Below are 21146 nucleotides of genomic sequence, written 5' to 3' on the forward strand. Positions count from 1 at the left end.
GCAAATGTCACTACATTCATCATCCGAACCTCTTATCACGAGGGCTTTTTAAAAAACCAGATTATATTCAATATAAATATAACCAGACTGATTATCGCAAATACTTTATTCTTGTAACAATTTTGGGAACTAAAAATAATTCAATATTCTTGTACAGTAAATACAAACAACAATTTTTTTGTACAGTTTGAAAATAGACAAAGCATCATCCACACACGCGTGAGAATTAGGAAAGAGAAAAACAGCACTTCATTTGGCATTTTGTTTTAGTCTCAGATATGTTAATACTTTACAACAGTACATTGCAACCAGTGTTGAGATTCTAACGCAAGCTCAGTAAAGTGCTTTTTTTTTGGATCATGTAAACATTTAATCAGTGCAAGAAGACGTGTATATGTAACAAATGCAGAGCTAGAACCATCAAAAAGGTAAACATTTACAAAAGATGAGGGACAGAAGCAATTTCTGCTCTTAAGATAGGAATTATGTTGGCAACATTTAATACAGTTTAAGACCGTCAATAACTGCTCAATTGTAACAAAGAACTGTCTCATTTTCCACTCAGCTTTGAAATGCAGAGGAAAAGTAGGCCAAAAAAGCCAAACCCACCTAGACGACTTTTTTCATAGACAAGAGAATGCTCGGTTGTTCCTCCATGACGCGCACGAGTAAGTTGTCGATGTACCGCTCCAGCTCGGCAATTTTTCGGTCCTTGTTCTGAAGCTGCGTCTCCTGCTTTACCACCAGAGAGATGAGTTCTTCCCGGGTGAGCATCGAGTAGGGCCCGACTTTCACCTACAATGGGATTGCCAACGAAACGAAATCAACCCATTTGAAATTCCATTTCGGAAGCTACGTCATTTATTTGCAACCTGGACACAGGGGCATGTATGCTGTAAATGTAAATCTTATTTTTCAAGTGTTTTGCCAGAAGAACGTCCCCAAATACTTTCATTTAAATTGTGGCAAAACATGTCTCCAATAGTATGAAATGGGAGCTACCTTTGTGTTCTCCTCAACTTGACCAACATTTCCCACCATTTTCTTTTTGTCTCCTTGGACCTCCGAGACGACAGGATGTTGTTCTTGAGCACTGAGCGGTTTCACAGGATGTAGTCTGCAATGGACAAAAATAAACAATGACAATTAAGAACAATATTTATTATTTATAAACGGCAATATTTATTATATATACACTATTTATTTATTTAATCTATTTATTTATTTTATCTATTTATTTATTTATTTGCTATTTGTTTATTTTTTTATTGATTTACAATTCTAACATGTAAAAAAAAAAAAGAATGGAGATCAGCAGGGCTCTTCATAGCTGACAAGATTCTCCGTCCGTGCGTTGGCCAACTCACCTGCGCGACGGTGCTGGAGGTGCTTCTTTCTTCTCGCCTACATCCCGCCCGTGCTGCGGCGTGCTCGGCTTGGCTTCTTTCGGCAAACTCTCCCGGTGCGCCAAAGTCTGTGCTTGGGTTTTAGCGTCATCGGGTAAAGTACGAGTGTTACTTTGCGTGCTTGATACAGCAACCGTCTTGGCGGGAGGTGCAGGGGCACGGGCCACTTTAGAAGATTTGACTTTGGCGTCTGGATCGGGAGTTTGGGTCACGGGGGGCGGCCATGACACTGAAGAGGAGACGTGATCTTGCGCAGCACACTCGATCCCATCATCATCGTCATCATCAAATGGATTCAAGCTGTTTGCTTCTGGCTTGGACTCGGTGCTCGGTATTGACGGTGCTGGGCGTTTATGTTTTTGCGCATCTGTGGGAGATCTACTTCGAGGAGGGATGGTCTTCACCGAGCGCTGGGGAGGAACACTGGCGGTTTTCACCTCCTTGTCTTTGACTTGCTCGGTAATCAATGAAGTTACAGTTTTTCCGGGCGGCTGAGGCGCTGGTCGCTTCTCACGTTGAGCGACTGTGGTTGAAGTCTCAGGCTCTTGCAAACTGGTTAAGAGAAGCACATTGAGGTGAGCATAAGTATTGGGACGGATTGCCTCAAGCGAATACGATCATTTTCCCCTCCGCATTAAATTTGACCAAACCTCATTTTAGGCCTGTATGAAAATAAAAGTGAGCATAAATTAAGGTGAAATTAAAACACCTTCACTCGAGTCGTTCCTTGTTGACGTAACGGCCAAGTTAATGAGGTCAAGGCGAAAGACGGACGACGATGCCACCGCAAGCCATGCAATTTGCACGAAGCCGTCAGGCTTGGATTACGTACCGTGTGTGTTGCCATGGCGACGGCAAAGGTAACCCAGACGAGGAAGTCACTCCTTCGTGCATTTAAATGACTCTGACCTTGAATATCTTTTTCATCTAGCGCCAACTACTTATGTCTTCAAGTTCCTACTTGGAAGAACATCGCCTTGAGTCGATCCAATTTGATCGACCTACATTTAACTGTATGTTATTGATTGACAAAGTGTGTATAGTTTGAAGTACTGTGAAGGGAAAAGAGATGTTTGGATTGGTCAATGTGTCGTCATGGAAGCACTGACCTTTGGGTGACGACGGTTGGGTCTGACCTAGAAGGTGCGTTGTTGTCCTCAAAGGGATGATTCGAAACTTCTTCTTCAAACGGATTGGAGGAATCCACTTGTGGATTGTCAACATCCCTCTTTGCGTCATCCCTCCTTTTCTCTTCTTCTTCATCCTTCCATCGCCTTTCTTGCTCCTCCTTCTCTTCCTCGGCTCTCTTTTTCTTTTCTTCCTCCTCCAACTTTTTCTGCTCTTCTTCCCTCCTCGCGTCCTCAACCCTTTGGCGTTCCTCTTCTTCAGCAAGTTTTCTCTTTTGCTCTTCCTCCTTTCTTTTGGCTTCTCGAGCTTCCTCCTCCATCATTTTCTCGTCTTCCTCCCTTCTTCTTTCCTCCTCCTTCGCTCGCTCCTCTTCCTCCAACCGTTCCTGCTCTTCTCTCTGTCTCCTCACTCGCTCCTCCTCCTCCTCCTCTCTCGCCTTCTCTTCTTTCCTTCTCTCTTCGAGTCTACGTTGCTCCTCTTGTTCTTCTCGTCGTCTCGCACGCTCCTCATCCTCCTTTCGAATTTTCTCTTGCAAGGCCTCCTCCTCCAGCCTGATTCTCTCCTCTTTTTCCTTTCTCGCCTTCTCTTCATTCCTCCTCCTCTCTTCTTCAAGTCTCTGATGCTCCTCAGCTAATCGTTCTTGTTCTTCTTGTCTCCTCATTCTCTCTTCTTCCTCTCTGGCCTTCTCTTCATCCCGTTTGCGCTGTTCTTTCTCCCATTTCAGCTTCTCCTCTTCTAATCTTTCCAGTTCTTGTCTTCTCAGCTTCCCTTCTTCTTGTCTCTTTTGCTCCGTTAACCGTTCCTGCTCTTCTTCTCTTCTGATCCTCTCCTCTTCCTCTCTTTTCCTCTCTTCTTCCTCCCATCTCAACTTCTCCTCTAACCTTTCCAGTTCTTGTCTTCTCAGCCTCTCCTCTTCCTCCTCCCGTCGCTTTTCTTCTTCTAACCGTTCCTGCTCTTCTTCTCTTCTGACCCTCTCCTCTTCCTCCTCTTCCTCTCTTTTCCTCTCTTCCTCCTCCCGTCTCAACTTCTCCTCTTCTAACTTCTCCAGTTCTTGTCTTCTCAGCGTCTCCTCTTCCTCTCGTCTCATCTTTTCCGCTTCTAACCTTTCCAGTTCTTCTTTTCTCATCCTCTCCTCTTCCTCTCGTCTCATCTTTTCCTCTTCTAACCTTTCCAGTTCTTCTCGTCTCATCCTCTCCTCTTCCTCTCGTCTCATCTTTTCCTCTTCTAACCTTTCCAGTTCTTCTTGTCTCATCCTCTCCTCTTCCTCTCGTCTCCTCTTTTCCTCTTCTAACCTTTCCAGTTCTTCTCCTATGACCCTCTCCTCTTCCTCTCGTCTCATCCGTTCCTCTTCTAATCTTTCCAGTTCTTCTCGTCTCATTCTCTCCTCTTCCTCTCTTTTCCTCTCTTTTTCTTCATCCTGTCTCCTCTTCTCCATTTCTTGTCTTCTTGCTTCCTCTTCTTGCTCCTTTCTGGCCTTTTCTTCATCTCTTTCCCTCTCCTCTTCTTCTCGTCTTCTCCTCTCCTGCTCCTTCTCTTTCTCCGCATGCTCTTTTCCCCTTTTCATCTCCTCCTTGTTGTCCACTTCCTCGTTCCTCATTTCTTCTTCCTCCTCCTCCTCCCAGGGTGTGTACTGCCTTATCACAGGAAGCGATTCGACGGGCGGCGGGGAGCTTTCCGGAACATCTTCCATGGATCCGTGTCCCGAGCTGGTCAGACTGAAGTTGGATCCGATTCGCGTGGTGCGAGGCAGCGGTTCCTCGCAGTAAACGTGACTGCCGTTGATGCAAAGGTTGCTCTTTTCCACAGCGGCACGTTTCTGAGACGCCTCTTTATTGTCCGAGCTGCCGGAGCGTTTGTGTTTCATGAACTTGAACTTCTTCTTACCTGTAAAAGGCATAAATGGAACTTGTAAAATATTAACATAATCGGTTTCATTTTGTTTTCTTCCCTGTTTCATTGTTTGAAGTCACAATGGAATCAAACTAGGTAGCAAGGGAAGTAGCATGCTAGCACGTGGACTGAGCAAACAGTTTACAATTATCATTCTAGCTTAATCTAAATCATTCATTTAATTTTTACCATTTCCTTTGCTAAACTGTAAAGAGAAGTCAAATAATCCATGAAAATGTTCCCACTGACCTTCTGAGGCATCCACATTGAGCCCAGATGATAAGCTGCCGCTCAGTGAGGAGTTCTTGGCAGGCAGGACGGACATGGACTGTGACATGTTCTTCTGCAAGTTGGACTTGTGCGAAAACAAAGATTTGAGTTTAGCTTTCTTCTTCTTCTCTTCGCCCGCAGCTGCTCCGCCAGCCACGCTCTCCTCTTCATCTTCCTCGCTGTCAGTGAGGACCTGCCTGAACGACAACGCCACCGCATCCGGTTCTTTTTTCTTGCCCCGGACTTTGTCCTTGAGCTTGCCCAGACGGGATCGAGGCTTGCCCACGGCGGTGAGGTCGAACATGCTGGCCGTCATGTTGTTCCTCATGAACTGGATGTCCACCAGCACCTCGCCTCGGTCTTTATCCGACTTGCCGCTCTTGTCCAGTAACTTGAACCATCTGTGTGTAGAAAAAAACAAAAGAACGTTGGACCAAAAAAGCTTGAAGGTCTCAATAACACAGAAGTAGGGGATTGAATTTGGGGCCAAGTGTAAATGTCACACTTTAAAATGACATGGCAAAGCTTTAGTAGCAAAATTATTTTATATGATGTCATATAGACTCAAGAGCGAAGGTCTTATATTCCACTCTGAGATTTGGATGATCGATCTTTGAAAGTTATTTTGTTATCAGAGCAAGTAGTCCAAAAATTAGGGAAACAAAATGTACACAGTAAGACAGTTTTTTACTTTTTCCAGTTTTTTTTTTTTTTTTTTTAACGGCAAATGGAAAGTGACTTCATAGGAAAGTTCTCAAATAGGAACTAAAAGTGAGCAGTCGTTTGACTGCACCAACCATGGAGAGTTTGAATGAATGCTTTGATTGTTAAGTTTGCATTTATGCATCTTTGTGCAGCATTCTACAATTTCTGAAATCCATCTAAAGCTTTTCTATGTAAAAAAACTAAAAAAGTCTCACATGACAAGACAACAGTAAGACTGCTGGTTCCGAGGGGGTCTTGAGGTTTGGAGGGAAACAAATCGCAAAGCAACCGAGTCAGCATTAAAAGTGCTTATCAAGCATAAATCTGAAAAAACAACTCCAACTGAAATCTGGATTCCTGGGGAAATGAGAAGGCGTTTTGTGTCTGTGTGTTTGTGTGTGTTTGTGTGTGTGTGTGTGTTTGCAGGGGTTCTCTCTGGTATTTTGGTGCTGCAGGCCAGTCTTGAGTACTAAATAAAGTAATCTTAAAAACTAACAGCTGTGGCTCAAATGATCACGTATTAGATGTCACATGGCATCATATTAATAACACTGCAAGAATTTTATAAGCTGTTTTTTTTAATCAAAATAAATTCCAGTAAAACAATACCTGCATTTTATTTAAGAAGGAAAAGATGGTCAGGACTTAAACCAGCATTTGCGATATGATTTGTTATTAAAACAAATTATACAAATACTGAAGAAATACTAACAACTGACCTCCTTTCATTGAAAGGATACTAACATGAGGACAAGTTATCCAAAAAAAGAAAAAAAAAAAAAGAGAGAAGTACCTGACTTCCAATTGCAACACAAAGGAAGTTACACAAAAAAAAAAAAAAAAGTCAGGGAGGTCTTCACTTCAAGCCCGGGTGACAAAGATGGCTTCAAGCCGACTCATCTGACACTTGAGTGCAAAGTGGAGGCTCATGACTCAACCTTGTCAACAAGCATTCTCCTTTTTCTGCTCGCACACACACACACACACACAAACACACACACACATCCTTCCCTGTGCAGCATGTAGTCCTGATAAGAACAATGGCCGCTCTGGCGGAGACCTCTTATCACAGCACACACAGCTGTGCGAGCGGGAGAAGAGTCAGCTAAGCAGTGATAAGTGTCCATGTAGCAAAAGTGAATGGAGCTTATCAGAGCAGGCCATCAGTGTGTCCAGTAAAGGTTTTGGAGGCAGGGTGGAGCTGGAGAAAACATAACTTGGGAGGACTGATATGCTCTTTAGGCTAATGATGCACATTAGCGCACACCCAAAACAACTTTTAAGCCATGTTTATTTCGAGAACAAGTCCCGCCCGTTATGACTAACGTTTAACTACAGTAGCGTATTGGACCTAAGTGTTCATTAGAAACAAGATAGGCATTTCATTCCCATATTTAATATTATTGTAATCATCAGACATTGGCAGTCATTAAGAATTCACACAACTCTGCAATATTCACAACAGCTTGCTCATAGGCACATTTTAAATTGGTGTAATTTCGCATATACACGAGCAAGGCACACCAGAGAGCCAAGTATTTACATTCAAGCAGTCAACTTTCCATAATGTGTCCTCTAAGAGAACTCTCTCCTGGTGCCTCCCTCAAAATTGCAAAATTCCTTTCATATCTCAAGCTGAGCCACATTGCTAGTATGTTTCACATAGCTGAAACCACACAGTCAACATTTGAAAATGATTTTCCTGGCTCTGCAAGGCCCATCCAGAGTTAAACTCGATCAAGTCTTAACCACTGATGACCTCTAAAAAAACAGTCAGCAAGGCTTTTCTTTTTTTAATATTGAAGGGAAAATAAATTGATAAAATAAAACAGGAAGTTGCACCCAAACTAATCAAAACAACTGACTTGGTGGAGGTAATAAAACTGATAGCAAGCACAGTCCATTTAATTACTTCATGTCAAAGTCCATCTTTTGGTTACATTACTTTATTGATCAAGTAAGCCAAGTTATTATAAACACAACATGACGTAGCGATTATTAGACTATCTTTGAAATCATGATGAATTATAACAACCTTTATAGCAGTGCTGTTTTTGTCAAAAATGACCTTGCGGGTCATCCAATGTTTATTTTTTACTGATAAAGCAGCTAGGAATGCGAGGCCTTGGACCGATGTAAAACCTCGCAGGCAAGGAGTGTTTGACATACTTGCAAACAGATCACCCGAAAAAAAAAAAAAAAAAAACATTTCAGGCACTACGATGATGATGGGAGAAGGTTGTGGTGGTAAGTACGTTCAAGCAGAGTAATAAGAAGGTGAGTAAGAAAAAAAGCTGGTATGCAGGCAGTCACATGGTGGCGGAATAAACTACTTACGAGCAGCTTAGCACTTTCTATGCTTCGCTCTTAAAGTGGAAAGACTATTTTCCGAAAATGAGCTGTCTTTTAACAAATTCAATGGTTATTCCCTTGAATCAAGAAATATTTCGGGAAAAGAATAAAACATATTTTCACTCATTTTAACAATCAGGGGTGATTAGCATCTCAGAAGTTTTTTTTCTTTTTATAATTGTGTCAGGACATTGTCTTTTCCTTTGTAGCGGCAGCACTTCATCAGTCAGATGGGGAATTATTTGTGGGCCGGTATTATAAATGTCTGGATGTATACGGTGCATATTGCAAATGCATCTCGATCTTTTCAATTCAATTTAACCAGATTATTCCATGATTGCTAAAAAAAAAAAAAAAGTGCAATTTAAAACGCGTCGTTTAAATGATGCAAAACAATATAAAAAGATGAGGATGATACTTGCTGCAAAATCAGCAGCACCAAACAATTCAAAATTGGTGTACTCACTCAGTTTTGTTACGGCTCTTATCCTGAGCGAGCAGTCCCAAATCGATGACGGCCTGACCCAACAGCTTGTCCGGACCGACCAGGGCTCTGTGCAGGACGTGGACGTGCAGCGTGCCTCGCTCCCCTTCCGTGCCCTGCTGCGGCAGCTCGAAGGCGGCTTCCTCCTTCCACACAGGCGCCACGCTCTTCTCCACCACGGAGGTCTGGAACTTGTCTTTGCCCATTTGGATGAGCGCATACGCGTCGTTGGTGCCGCCTTTGCCCTTCGCCCTGAGGCCGCGGGCTTGGAGGACGGTCACCTGGACGCTGGTCGGACACCAGGGTTGCTCCAGAAACGACATAGCGGCTGTTGAAGTTACAGAGCGGCTGAGATGTGACCAACCAGCCGCTCCAGGAAAAGTTGCACAAGTACAGTGCGATACCGGCCGGACATTAGGACGGGTTGGAGTGGGCGTGGTTAAAATGGGATTGGGGGGGTTGGGTTCAAGAGAAGCCCCGCCCCCAGATTAACAAATTACTTGTATTGATGGACTACGGCTGTCACTCACCACTAATACTCTTCCAACTAAGTATTTAATTCTACGTTCTCAAAGGCGAGACACTACAATTATACTTCCATGTTATATATTTAGATTCAGTTGTGAAATAATCAAACAGTCAATTAAAAATGAAACTAAATTTGTTTGCGCTGAATAAGGGGAAAAAAAATATCACAAAAGTGCAAGTGATCTGTTTTTCATTGACTAAATCTCCAAAATGTATACAACAAGGTCGTCCCAATACTTTTGGAGGTGTCTGTATTTTTATCGACTCATGATAAGAGGAAATTCAATTTCCATTCTGCAGTACCACACAGAAGCAAATGTCATATGCAGGCATTTAAGGAGACATGTTTGAATAGCAATCAAATGATGTACTGAAATGTCATTGTAATCATTTCCATCCTGAAACACAAACGCACCATTCTGTGCTGTGTTATTTCACGTGTTGAGTCGCCAGTCCACTTCCTGGAGCCCTGATGCTTATTTATAGAATCTTGAGCCAATTCCTGAAGTGATGCAAGAGTGCATCTCTTGACGGCACCGTCAAACAATACAAACTATTAGATGTGAACCAATCAAATGTGTTCATTCCGGTATTGGTGATATATATGACTAATCACAAAAAGGACCACTTCACTAAACCTTGGAAGCATCTCAACGGATGATGTTCTATTTTATGACCACTAGATGTCTGCCTCTGATTTCTGGTGTGTGCTATGAGTCATTCCAGATTCAACATGGAATCTAGAAATTTAATTTGTCTGTAATGGATATTAAATTAATTGCTCATTCCATTTATGGTGCTATGGTTATTATCACATTTTTACTCCCAGCATCAAAGGTTGGTTTGAAGGTTTTATTTGTGCATTTGGAGTTTTCTCTTTATATTGGAGCTTATCATATTCCTGGTGGGTCTCCAGAAGAGCTGTGCAATTTCCTTGACAACTGACTATATTGGGCCTTTGCAGAATTTAATTTCATGGGAACTCGACCCAATTATTGTAATTTGTGTAACTGGATTAAGGAGTGAAGATGACGGCATTACATTTGTTATGATCCAATTGGCTAGAAAAATATAGAGATCTCACTCCAGTTTTGAGATTCCTTTCTGCACTGCGGCTTAGCTTGTTATCTCAATATCATGTCTTCAAAATACAGATGCTCCATTCTGTCCCTGGAGTGTCAACATCAGATGACAGTCCCGTGAGCAAAGAGTAACGCTCCCTCCCGAGAGTTATCACAAAGCCCCTTCCAGTTGAGGGGATGGGGGTGTGGGGGGTTCTGTAGAAACATGGCCAATGTGTCCAATGGGCCCCCCTGGGCTGAGGGCTCCCGCTGGAGGATCTGGCATTGGAAGCCTCTCTGGATTTGAGCAGGCATCAAATGATGAACATTTCCAAAGTTATTTAAATTCACCAACGTGACACAGTGCACTGTGGTAGCTATTGTAGATTAGCTTTAGCATTTATTGCTAAACAAATATAACCATAAAAATTATTTGATTGTTGAGTTTATTATCGATACCTTGAAATAATGCTGATACTGATACCGGCTGCTAAAAGAATAAAAAAATAAAAATTTTACCTGTCAGGATTTTGGCAACAATAGGCATCTGCTATTTCCATCTAGCAAATGAAAAGAAACTAAACATTTTATAGGACGCTAGCGGCATGTGCCCTCACTGTCCTGTGATCTGAACATGGACATTAATCTAATTGCAGAGCCCTGCATAAATTAAATGAAGTACATTTTCTGGCATAATATAGAATACATCAAGCCCCGGTGCCTAGCAGACGTCAACAAGTCACACTAGTCAAATCTCGCATGTCATAAAAACCTTTATTCTACCAGAAAATCTGCTACAAATTGCTTTTGGCATGCATAGTTTTCACACAGCAAAAAACAAGTATGAGAATTCCCTTTTTGATTTCATACCTCCAGTTGGCATGCACTTTTATTAACAGTCCCTTCTTTTATCGATATAAATTAAACATCCTGCATACCTTGTACTTAAGTCAAATAGTAGTTTTGTCAACTTTCTTTGGCTTTTGTGCATAAAGAAACAAATGCTGCTTCTTTGTTGATATGTAGAAAATAATTTAAATGACAGATTATTGAGAATCTTACTCATCCAAATTACACACATGGACACAAATTGCTTCTTAATTTACAAAGAAAACACAACCAACAATACGGTATAGTTATAAAATCTAATAATTAAAAAAAAAAAATCTCACATTGCCACCAGTATGTGCCTTTGGGAATTGGTAAAATTAAATACAAAAATAATCTGGATACTCATGCACAATGATATTCAGAATTAGTTTGGAATGTTTAAATTGCCTCTCAGGTCAGCTGTACGTACAATAGAAGCAGTGGATATAAAAAGTCTACACACCCCTGTTCAATTGCCAAGATATGAAAATTTTCCCAAAAAGTTTTGAAACAGTTTGGCTTTTTTTTTTTCCTTCATATGACAAAAACTGACATTTGAACAAAGGTATGTATGTACTAGAATTTTTATGCACTGTCCAACTTGCGTCAGGAAATCTTAATGCACGCAGAAAAAGACACAGAATTCACAATAAAATGACATAATTGAATCCAGAACATGAAGTTACATCACAAAAAAAAAATAACTTACCGCGAGGTATGTTCAAAGACAGCATAATGGGAACATATCTACAATCTGGAAAGGAAAAAAGATTATGTACAAAAAAACACAATGACACTTCTTTGACAAGACCACACCGAGATATTGCCATATTGTGTTTTCGCCTTCATCCCTAAACCTCGCTTCTGCTGATGGTGTGCACTGTGCACGTATAACCTGAGATAGCCTCCATGTTTTTTTTTATCAGCAGCTGAGTGAGTTCATACGCTCTCGTAGGCTCTCGGTGGATGACATCATCTAAATCGCTACACGGAATTGTCAGATAGATTTATTCAATTTGACAAGCACATTAGCACCAGAAGAAAATGTGCTTATCCTTTTTGTAAAAAACAATAAAGTTTATAGTCTTAAACAAATCGGTTTATGTTGAAAGAAACAGCAGGAGAAAAAACTCCAACCGTGTTGACTTGATGTGCTTGTCGGCCGTCATACTCCAGCGGTGCAGTTTCAGGGCCGGGCTTGACGTGATTTTTTTTTTTTTCTCCGTAAAGGTCAGCGGTGCACTCTCAAGTCATCGAGACATCATCCGCACGAATTCTGCCAATTTAAGGCACAGCGGCACAAGCATGTGAGATGAAGACAAATGTCACATAGTGTAGTATTGTTTTGTTTATTGCAGGGGTTACAAAGTGGTTGATTTTTTCCATGATAATAAATCTTTATTTTGTATTTTCATTATTGTACTTTATTTTTTTTCCATTTATAGTAACGTCATTTACTGGAAAAATGATACATGTCAACCGCGTTTATAGGGAGGGAACACTATTTAAAACATTCTCATAGTCAATTATTTTTGTAATATTTTAAAACTATTTTTTGTGTTGACACATGAAGTCCATGTGCCAACACTTTTAAACACCATGAAATGTTTTATATTGACACAATGTATACACCGGCTCAGATGAACTAAAGCTGCACTGTAGCATTTACTCATCAAAAAATATTACGCAGATATTCTCATCCCTCACAGCAAATGTGCATCCTCGTCTCTCTCTCTCTGTATATGTGTGTGTAATGGTGGTGGGGGTGTAATCTTTGAGGTGACATAATCCCCACGGAGATAATCTGACAGACACACTGGCGCCGTTCATCCCCGCAGACGGTGTGTGCTTTAGATGTGAGCTAAGTAGAAATGGAATGTATATATTTTTCTATGTACAGTACATACACTAAGTATGTACTTCTCAGTAAATTCAAATAGAGTGGAAATTGGAATTTGTTTCAGTAATTTTCATATATCCCTCATACACAGAATAAAATATGAATATTTAAGCATTTGAATATTATATGAACAAATAAGGAGATATCATACCTTCAAAATCCACATGTCCATCTCCGTTGAGGTCTATGTCTCGTAAAATGTCCTCCAGATCTCTGTGGCCTACCTGAAAACGTATAAATATGACGATAATTTTGCTCAGTTTTGACTGACCTATTTTTCTGGCAAGCGTGCAGGTGTGCCTAATAAAATGGCCTATGATTGCATGACTCTTACCTGTTGTCCTAAAAGCTTTTTCATCGCTTCTCTGAGTTCTGCAGTACTGATCTGACCGTCGCCATTGGTGTCAAACTGCAAACGACAAGGTTACGTCACTTAAAATAGAACACCAGCGCTAGAGACAATTGATGAATGGATGATTTAATAATTGAAATGTCTCGACCTCTTTGAACGCATCCCGCAGCTCCTTCACGCCGATCATGTCTGCGGTCTCAGCCAGAAGTTTGGGCCCCATTAGCTCAACAAAGTCCTCAAAGTCGACATGTCCGCCCACTATTGTGGACAAAAAGTAAAGTTTTAAAATGCAGTGGATTAGTGGTACTCAGACGCCCTCTAGTGGTAAGCAAAAGAATCACTAAATTAAATAAAAAGATGCATCTTTACGTGATTTAAAGAGGAATTCAAAATTTTCTGATTAACATTGCATTTGTGGAATATAAATTAAGCAGAAGAATCCACCGCTTTTAAATCCATCTCAGGGGCGGCCATTTTGCCATTTTCAGTCAAAAGCAAAAGGCAAAATGGCCGCCCCCTGAGATGAAACATTTTGCTGCTTAATTCAAATTCCACGAATGCATTATTAATCAGAACATCGTGTTTCGACTAGTTTTGTTTCGACAAAACTTTTTTGAACCCACTATAGTATATTTGTTAAGTACAGTTCGGTTGTATTTAACTTTTAAATACAAAGATAATACAACTTTATTGAGGGCAAAAATTTGACAGGTCCCGGCTGACAGATTCACTTACAATTCATGTTGATCTGCTGGCTAAGTTCAATCAGCTCCATCTCTGTGGGCATGTAGCCCATCGTCCTCATGCAGTTGCCCAAGTCTTTGCAGCCGATGAAGCCGTCTTTGTCCTTGTCGAACTCCCTGAACGCCTCGCGCAGTTCTGGGAGCGCATCAGAGGGTAATTATTACACAATTACATCGAAACTAGAGGCTATTTTATTTTTGTCGCTGTCGCTTACCATCCATTTCTTCTGGCCGCAGCTCTCTGTCCTGGAAGGGAATCACGTGGGAGAATTAGCAGCCCACCAGTACACAAATGTGGCGTGAGAAATAAACAGATAAATGTGTTTGGTGGTATTCATACGCCACAAAGATGTCTTATGTATAATGTACTGCCTCCAAATTGTTTTTAGGTTTAGCATTTTATTATTGAACTTGACATTTGTGACAAATGCAACCATCGTGTCCAAAAAAGAAGAGCCGCCATCTCGCAGCTCATCAGCACAGCGACCACTCACGCGTCAGCACAGGCCCGCTCGCCTACCCTGACTGATATGATCTGTTTTAAGAAGAAGAAAAAAGTCTAACGTGTGATGTCGCTGTCGCAAAGCGATAAAGTGAAAGATGATGACATCATCATACAAATAGTAGTAACGTTTGCAACATCCCACAATGTAGAAATTGCACAAAGCAATAAATTATTTTCCAACTTGCGGCCCTCAAGTTGCAGGTAAAGTGTCGTACTGTGTGTTTGTGATATTTCCAGAAACAATTACTGTACTTGAGATCACTGAGCCCAAATTGACTGTGTTGCTCCCCGAGTAGAAATAACAAGGACAATATAAAGAAATATGAATAAATGGAGAAAATAATAATAATATAATTATTATAATTATACAATAATATGCATTACTCAAATCATCCATCCATCCATTTTCTGATTAAAATATAATAAAATAAAACATTGAATTAAATGCAGTTAGTAAATATAATAAAGAACTGTTTGAATTTATTTTGCAACTCCAATTGTCAAATGACATAATGACCAATAACACATAAAACTGGCTATGAATATAATTCCCAATTTTTTTAGGTCACACTGCGACGGTCAGAAATTGACAGCACGCTTTTCTCTCAGCTGGCATGCACGTGCTAGTTTCCGGACTTACGTACAGCCTGCCGGTTCTCGGCGAGGCCCTTGCGTAGAAAGATGCACGCGGGCCCCAGCACGTTGTGCATGTTGGTGCCGTTCTGGGCCAGGGCCACTAGTGGCTCCAGATAGCCCCCCCCTGAGCCCCCTTCCTCTGATGACTGCACCGCTTTGTAGTTCTTCTTCTGATCCTGGAGCAAAATCGGTCCAGGGTTAGAGTATTGAGGAGCCGGGTGAGGTTGGCGCGTGAAGATGGGAGACGCGATTTGAGGGATGAGCTATTCGAGTCTGTCAGTTATTTGCCATTTTGGAGTCAGTCGTTATGGAACGTAAACTTCAGGGAAGGGAGGCAGACGAGGTCTGATATACATTGATGTGCTTTTCTTTAACTTCTTATTTTCTCTTCCGAATGCGAGAAACTTCACAGATGACAAATTGCCCATGACAGCATTTCCAAAGCTTCAACATCCCAATGGCACTGCATAGAAACACCACTGCCTGTCTGACTAGTTTACTTAACTCTAGAGGAACAAGGATTCATCGATTAATCGACAACTAATCGGTGCTTGAATTAATCCATAATGATTTTTCAGAATCAATGAAACGTTGAGGCATATTTTTTGCTCAAATCCTCCGAATTTCAGCTTGTTGACAGTCATCTGATTCATCAATTGATCGACAAAATAATAATAAAAAAATAAAAAATAATAATCATTAACTCACTACTTTGTTTAATATTTATGAACACATTTCAGGACAAGTTTAGACGAGGGACAAGAGATGCCTAATATCAACTCCGATCAACCTTGACCTAAAAAACGCACCTAATCTTCATGCAAATTTTACAGGCCAGTCCAGATGATGCCTTTCATGCTCAGCCAGCCATTTTTTTTTTCCTAATCACCAATTAAGCTCACCAACCCCGAGGGCTAACCAGGCTCTCATGCAAAGTCGGCCCAATTACAGAGCATTCCACAGGTTAATTAAAACAGGACGCTTCCTTGTTATCCTCTGATCCAAACAAGCCGTAGCCGTAAAAAGACTGAAAATAGAATGTGACATCACCGATCACATCTTCAGATCGTGCGACTGTCACGACCAATTACCCAGAGAGCGCCGACCGGCCTCCTGCATCTTTACACCGGTATATAACATTTAAAGCGAATATACACCAAACAAACATACTATTGGATACTCCAAATGACCTTCACACTCCATCTGCTTACCATGTCAGTGCAAACGCAGCTACTTTGTGCATTTCTGCAGTAGCCAAGCGCGGGGGGTTCGATGCCCACTGGCTAATCTGAGCAAGTCATGCATGGCGCAGGGGCTGTTTGCGGACGATACAGCGTGCCAGAAAATTACTACCGAGCCACGCGGACAGTTACATAACATGCATAAAGAAATAGAAAAAAAAAAGGACCAAGTGTAGAAAAAAGTCGTGTGGAGACTTGAATTGTAATATTTTTTTATTTTTAGGTCAACAATATGCAGCTGCTGCTGGTAGGGATGCACTGGGTAGCCTATTTGAAAGCTTTGCAATGAAGACAACAGATGCTGCACTGTTTGTTAAGCTTGTCAACGTGCACGTTTACATCTCAATTTTATGTTATTGTATCAAAATAGTCCAGTGGAAGCTAAAGATTTGAAGCAATTTCTAGGAAAAAAAAACATCTGAGAGGACGACGAAACAAAAGCAAATGGAAGTTATCGTGATTTTGAAAAGTGGGACAATCGTTTGTGTCCTATGGCTCAACCATGCTAACATGATAAAATGTGTTAGCATTATTTGTAGCATTTAGCATGAGCAGAAAACTTTTTTTTTTTAACAGTGAGTTAATTTGACACACAACACAACAGGTTTAATATTTCTTGTTACTTTAAAATGGGCCGATTTGACTAACAACATAACAGCAGGGTTTTATTTATTTATTTATTTATTTATTTATTTATTTATTTATTTATTTATTTATTTATTTATTTATTTATTTATTTATTTATTTATTTATTTATTTATTTATTTATTTATTTATTTATTTATTTATTTATTTATTTAATATATCTACTTGTTTATTTAACATTACAGTTGGGTTAAATTGCATTATTTTATTGAAATTTTGTGACTTTAAAATGAATCAGTTTAACCAGTAACATAACATGAGGTTTCAACTTTGTCTTCATATTAGTTTCTAAACTGTAAAATAACAAGAGAGTTAACTGTATCACTTTTAAAAACGTTAAAATGTTACTGTAGATTGAAAAACAAACCTCTAAACTTAGTCAATTTGACCCCCAAAGTGAGGGGGGGGGCAACAGGTTAACTTTATACACTTGGATGGCTCTTAACATTTGCTTATGTTACTCAAAACATTTTTTCCAACTTCCGTAACAATCTAACAGAACACATAACATTCCATTTCTATTATCATATAGTCGATAAGCATTCTGGAACGGTCCAACTGTACTGACATGGCAAGAGTTCCACTATTGACACAATCCACTGGCTGGCCTCATGAACCAACAATTCATTTCTACTTCTGAAATGCATGCAAGAGTGAAACTACACAAAGTACATCCTGCCACTATTTCCTCCCAAGCAAACGTCACACGGATTGAGCGTCAAAGTCCGACAGCACTACACAAAGTCCAGTCACTTGAAGGGAGTTTGGGATGAGCTAGCATGCAGGAACCCGCAGCCAAAAAAGCAGAGCTTACCTTTTTGGTGAAAATTTTGAGCGACTTTACAGAGTTGCCCATTGCAAAAATCCCCAAACGGGGTGGTCTCGCCTTATGTTTCCCCCCTGAGTGTGTGTGACGGCGGCGGCGCGTGCATGAATGTCCACGTGCGTCTCCAGGCATGCATTGGAATGGGGGAGTGATTGGGAAAGGGGAAGAAGGTTTTACTGCCTCATTGACTGACAGGAGAGGACATCTGGGAAGAAGAGGAGAGAAATGATAGAGGAGGAAATGGATTGGAGGGGGTCTTCATAGGGAGAAGGAGAACAAACGATGGATCGGAAGAACGTGGAGGTGCGAGCGGCGAGAGTGGAAAAGATGGCTTAATCATTCCATCCTCTCTCCGACGGTCTTTGCATCCCTCCCTCCCCTCTACCCTGTCTCCTTCCCTTGCTCTCCCTCACTCACTTTCTTTCAACCCTCCTCCTCTCTCTCTTTCTGCCACGCTCTCCCAAATCTATGCAAATTCCACACAAGAGGTTCTTTCGGACAAGCATATTACCTTCCCCGGAGCAAGATGCCGCAGAGGCTAATCCAAAATGCACAGATACCTACAAGCGCACACACACACACACACACACACACACACGCACACACACGGTCAGAAATATACACTCATGTGAGGCTCTGGATCTAAAAATAAACCATTCCTCTCTTTTGCTCCTTCTCCCCATTTTATAGCATCCAGCATCCCTCCATCCATCCATCCTCATGCACGCACACGTGCACACACATATCGCAAAGTCATGTTTTAGGCTTGAAGTGCTTGGATTGACACCAAAATATACACACAAATAGATGCGCAGCTGTTCCGAACTCAAACACACGCGGAAAATTGGTGCGGATTTATTCATATTTTTTCCAAGCAAGATAGGTTGGCCTGAATCATTCAGTCTCGCTCTCCTGAAAACACACATTTATTTATTCGTCATCATCTTTTTGATCAAGCAGCCCCTAAAACAGGTCCAGACGAATGGATGGATGGATGGATGGATGGATGGATGGATGGATGGATGGATGGATGGATGGATGGATGGATGGATGGATGGATGGATGGATGGATGGATGTCAAGTTTTCAATGAGCTTATAGCATGTTGGTGGAATGAGGAGGAAACCTGGAATACCTAAACACAAGGAGAACATGTAAAGTCCATCAAGGAAAACCTGAGCCAAAATGTGACCACAGCGGCTCTTGACTGTGAGGCAAGCATGCTAAGCACTGCCCCCCCCCCCACCAAGCTATAATGATGAACACGTTTATCGAAGCGGAATGATGGCAAACGGCATGACGGGCTCTTTTGAAGCTTGCCTTTTTTTTTGCTGAGCCTGCACTTTTACTTAACCAGCAGGATGAATGCATGACTAAATATCTTGCAAAACCAAAATCCTGACCACCAAGGCCTTTCACAGGTCCAAAAACAACATCTTGCCACTACAGTAGTACAATTGAAGTCAAATACAAAACTAAACAGAAAGAGAATTAACCAAACTTGTTAAACTCTGCTAGCTTTAGGCTAACATGCAATGCAAAACACCCTTGACGGGCTAATGAAACTAGCATTGATGCTGCAATCATCAAAAGCATTTAAGCAACAGGTAGCATCACTCACGGTGCAGCAACACATAAAGACAGACAATCGCAAAACAACACTTCGCTTACAGCATCTTACTAGCTCAGTTAGTTTTGAAAATCTTTGTCGTGCATTCTGGCGGTCAAGGCGTGCACACTGGAAGAAACCACACATTGTAAGTTGGCAACAAAGCATGACATCATCATGCACAATTGATTTAATTCCGTAATTTAATTATTCGTTTATGTTGTTTTTCTTCTGTCCGCCCCCCTCCCAAAAAAAACACTTTTACACTGCAATCATTTGAACTCTGTCTGCCATTCAATACAATAGCTCTCATTGGCCTTGTATGTGTGTGCGTGTGCGTGCATGTGTTGCTCACTGGATGATTCACGCAGCCTCGCACCGCAGGCTCGTTGTGAACTTCAGAACTCATCGGACGTCACACACGAGCCGTCAGCTTTCATCAAGTCAAGCCGGAGTTTTTGTGTGTGTGCATGTGTGTGTGCATGTGTATGTGTGTCTCCGATTCCATGACCCCCCCCCCCCCCCCCCCGTTTTCACATCCTTGTCTCACTTTCTTTTACATAACTCTGTATCAATGGTTTAATATTTTTTTTACATAACCACAAACAGGGAGTTTAATGAAGATAAGCTGTCTGGTTAATGAGATAGCACTTGGTTTAATTAAAATTGAGGTGAAAAGTTTCATGAATTCATTACAGTTTACTTTATAGTTTCGTAAATGAGATGGAATTGAATTAAATTTATTTATGAACAAAAACAATAAAAGAAATAAAAAGAAATACATTAAAACAGTTTCAAATGAAAAAAAGAAAATATGAATGAAAATACAATTTAAAGTTTACCTGTATTTTATTAGAATTAATTTTGATGCAATTTTTCAAACAGATGTTATGCAAAAATATTATTTAAAAAAATGAATCAAAGAAAAAATAAATAATAAAGGAACAGTTTCATGCTATTCTAAATGAAGTGACACATAAAAACGGATAAATATTTAGCATCATTTGTAACCACGTGCACACGGGCGCATCCGTTTCGCAGCTTAATCCTCATGCGCGACAATAAGGGAGGATTTACACCAAACGTGTTTTTTTTTTTTTTCCATGCCGAGCGTGGATACAAAAATATCCACCAGGCTCTAAAAATAGCGCCTCACACTCGAGACATACTGGAGGCATATGCTGCGCTCGCTGTACTGATGCTCGCTTCTTTCCCAGCATCACCCTTACACATGCAAAAAAAAAAAAAAAATGTCACCACTCAGCGCATACTGAGTATTCCAAGCAACATTAGATTATTACAGTAACGTAGAAAGCCATGTTAATTAAATAAGGGGCGGACATTTTATTTAGAAAAAGTACACTTGTTCACCCTCGTTAGGTCAAAAATAACCCAAAATGGGTTATTAGGGTAAGAATACTTCAAAAGTAAACAAATATATACTGTACTGAATCAAAAATATATATTTAAAAGCTTGTGCAGTTACAAATTTGTTGTTTTTAACGCAATCGTTATTAGTACATACGTACAGTAATTACGTGCTTATTTTATGTACCGCTAGAGGGAGCCCGCGTAACACTAGACTATTGGTACTCGTAGCATTGTGGATCACAGATACACTCCTGGCCTCCTGTCAAGGTCAGAGTGACCGATGAAGACCAAAAACGGAGGATGGATGGAGACAGATTTGTGGGGAGGAAAAAAAGAAAAGGGCAACAGGTGACAGGGTGAATCAGCATGAGTGACTGCATCACTGCAAGCAAGTGAGGAGCTAATGTTTTTTTTTTTCCTCCCATCACAGTCACCGTTGTCACGATGGAGCAAGCGAGTGAGTGTTGACGTTGTTCACAAGTCCACATTGCACAAAGTCAACCATTTGTGGCTTTCTTTGTCCCATTTATTTCCCGTTCTTGCATCATTTGTCCTCTCACGCTCAATGGCTACATAGCTGGAGGTAATATGGCAGACATATAGTAGTTCAAATGAATCTTGCGCC

General features: G+C 40.8%; 2 protein-coding genes across 2 annotated transcripts; both read right to left on the minus strand.

Annotated features, from left to right (window-relative positions):
* Positions 1-88: 88 nt before the first annotated feature.
* On the minus strand, positions 89-8637 carry rab11fip1b (RAB11 family interacting protein 1 (class I) b). Its single transcript, XM_061293411.1, has 6 exons — positions 8218-8637; positions 4674-5095; positions 2516-4418; positions 1368-1958; positions 1003-1117; positions 89-795 (listed from the first exon to the last, which is right to left on the minus strand). The coding sequence occupies exons 1-6, from the start codon at positions 8556-8558 to the stop codon at positions 610-612; spliced, it is 3558 nt and encodes a 1185-aa protein (XP_061149395.1). The 5' UTR covers positions 8559-8637; the 3' UTR covers positions 89-609.
* Positions 8638-10610: 1973 nt separating this feature from the next.
* Positions 10611-15002, minus strand: cabp1b (calcium binding protein 1b). Its single transcript, XM_061292485.1, has 7 exons — positions 14842-15002; positions 13905-13935; positions 13682-13825; positions 13095-13204; positions 12929-13003; positions 12746-12818; positions 10611-11970 (listed from the first exon to the last, which is right to left on the minus strand). The coding sequence occupies exons 1-7, from the start codon at positions 14902-14904 to the stop codon at positions 11945-11947; spliced, it is 522 nt and encodes a 173-aa protein (XP_061148469.1). The 5' UTR covers positions 14905-15002; the 3' UTR covers positions 10611-11944.
* Positions 15003-21146: the final 6144 nt, after the last annotated feature.

This window comes from Syngnathus typhle, linkage group LG12, assembly GCF_033458585.1.
Source record: "Syngnathus typhle isolate RoL2023-S1 ecotype Sweden linkage group LG12, RoL_Styp_1.0, whole genome shotgun sequence".
Lineage (NCBI taxonomy): Eukaryota > Metazoa > Chordata > Actinopteri > Syngnathiformes > Syngnathidae > Syngnathus > Syngnathus typhle.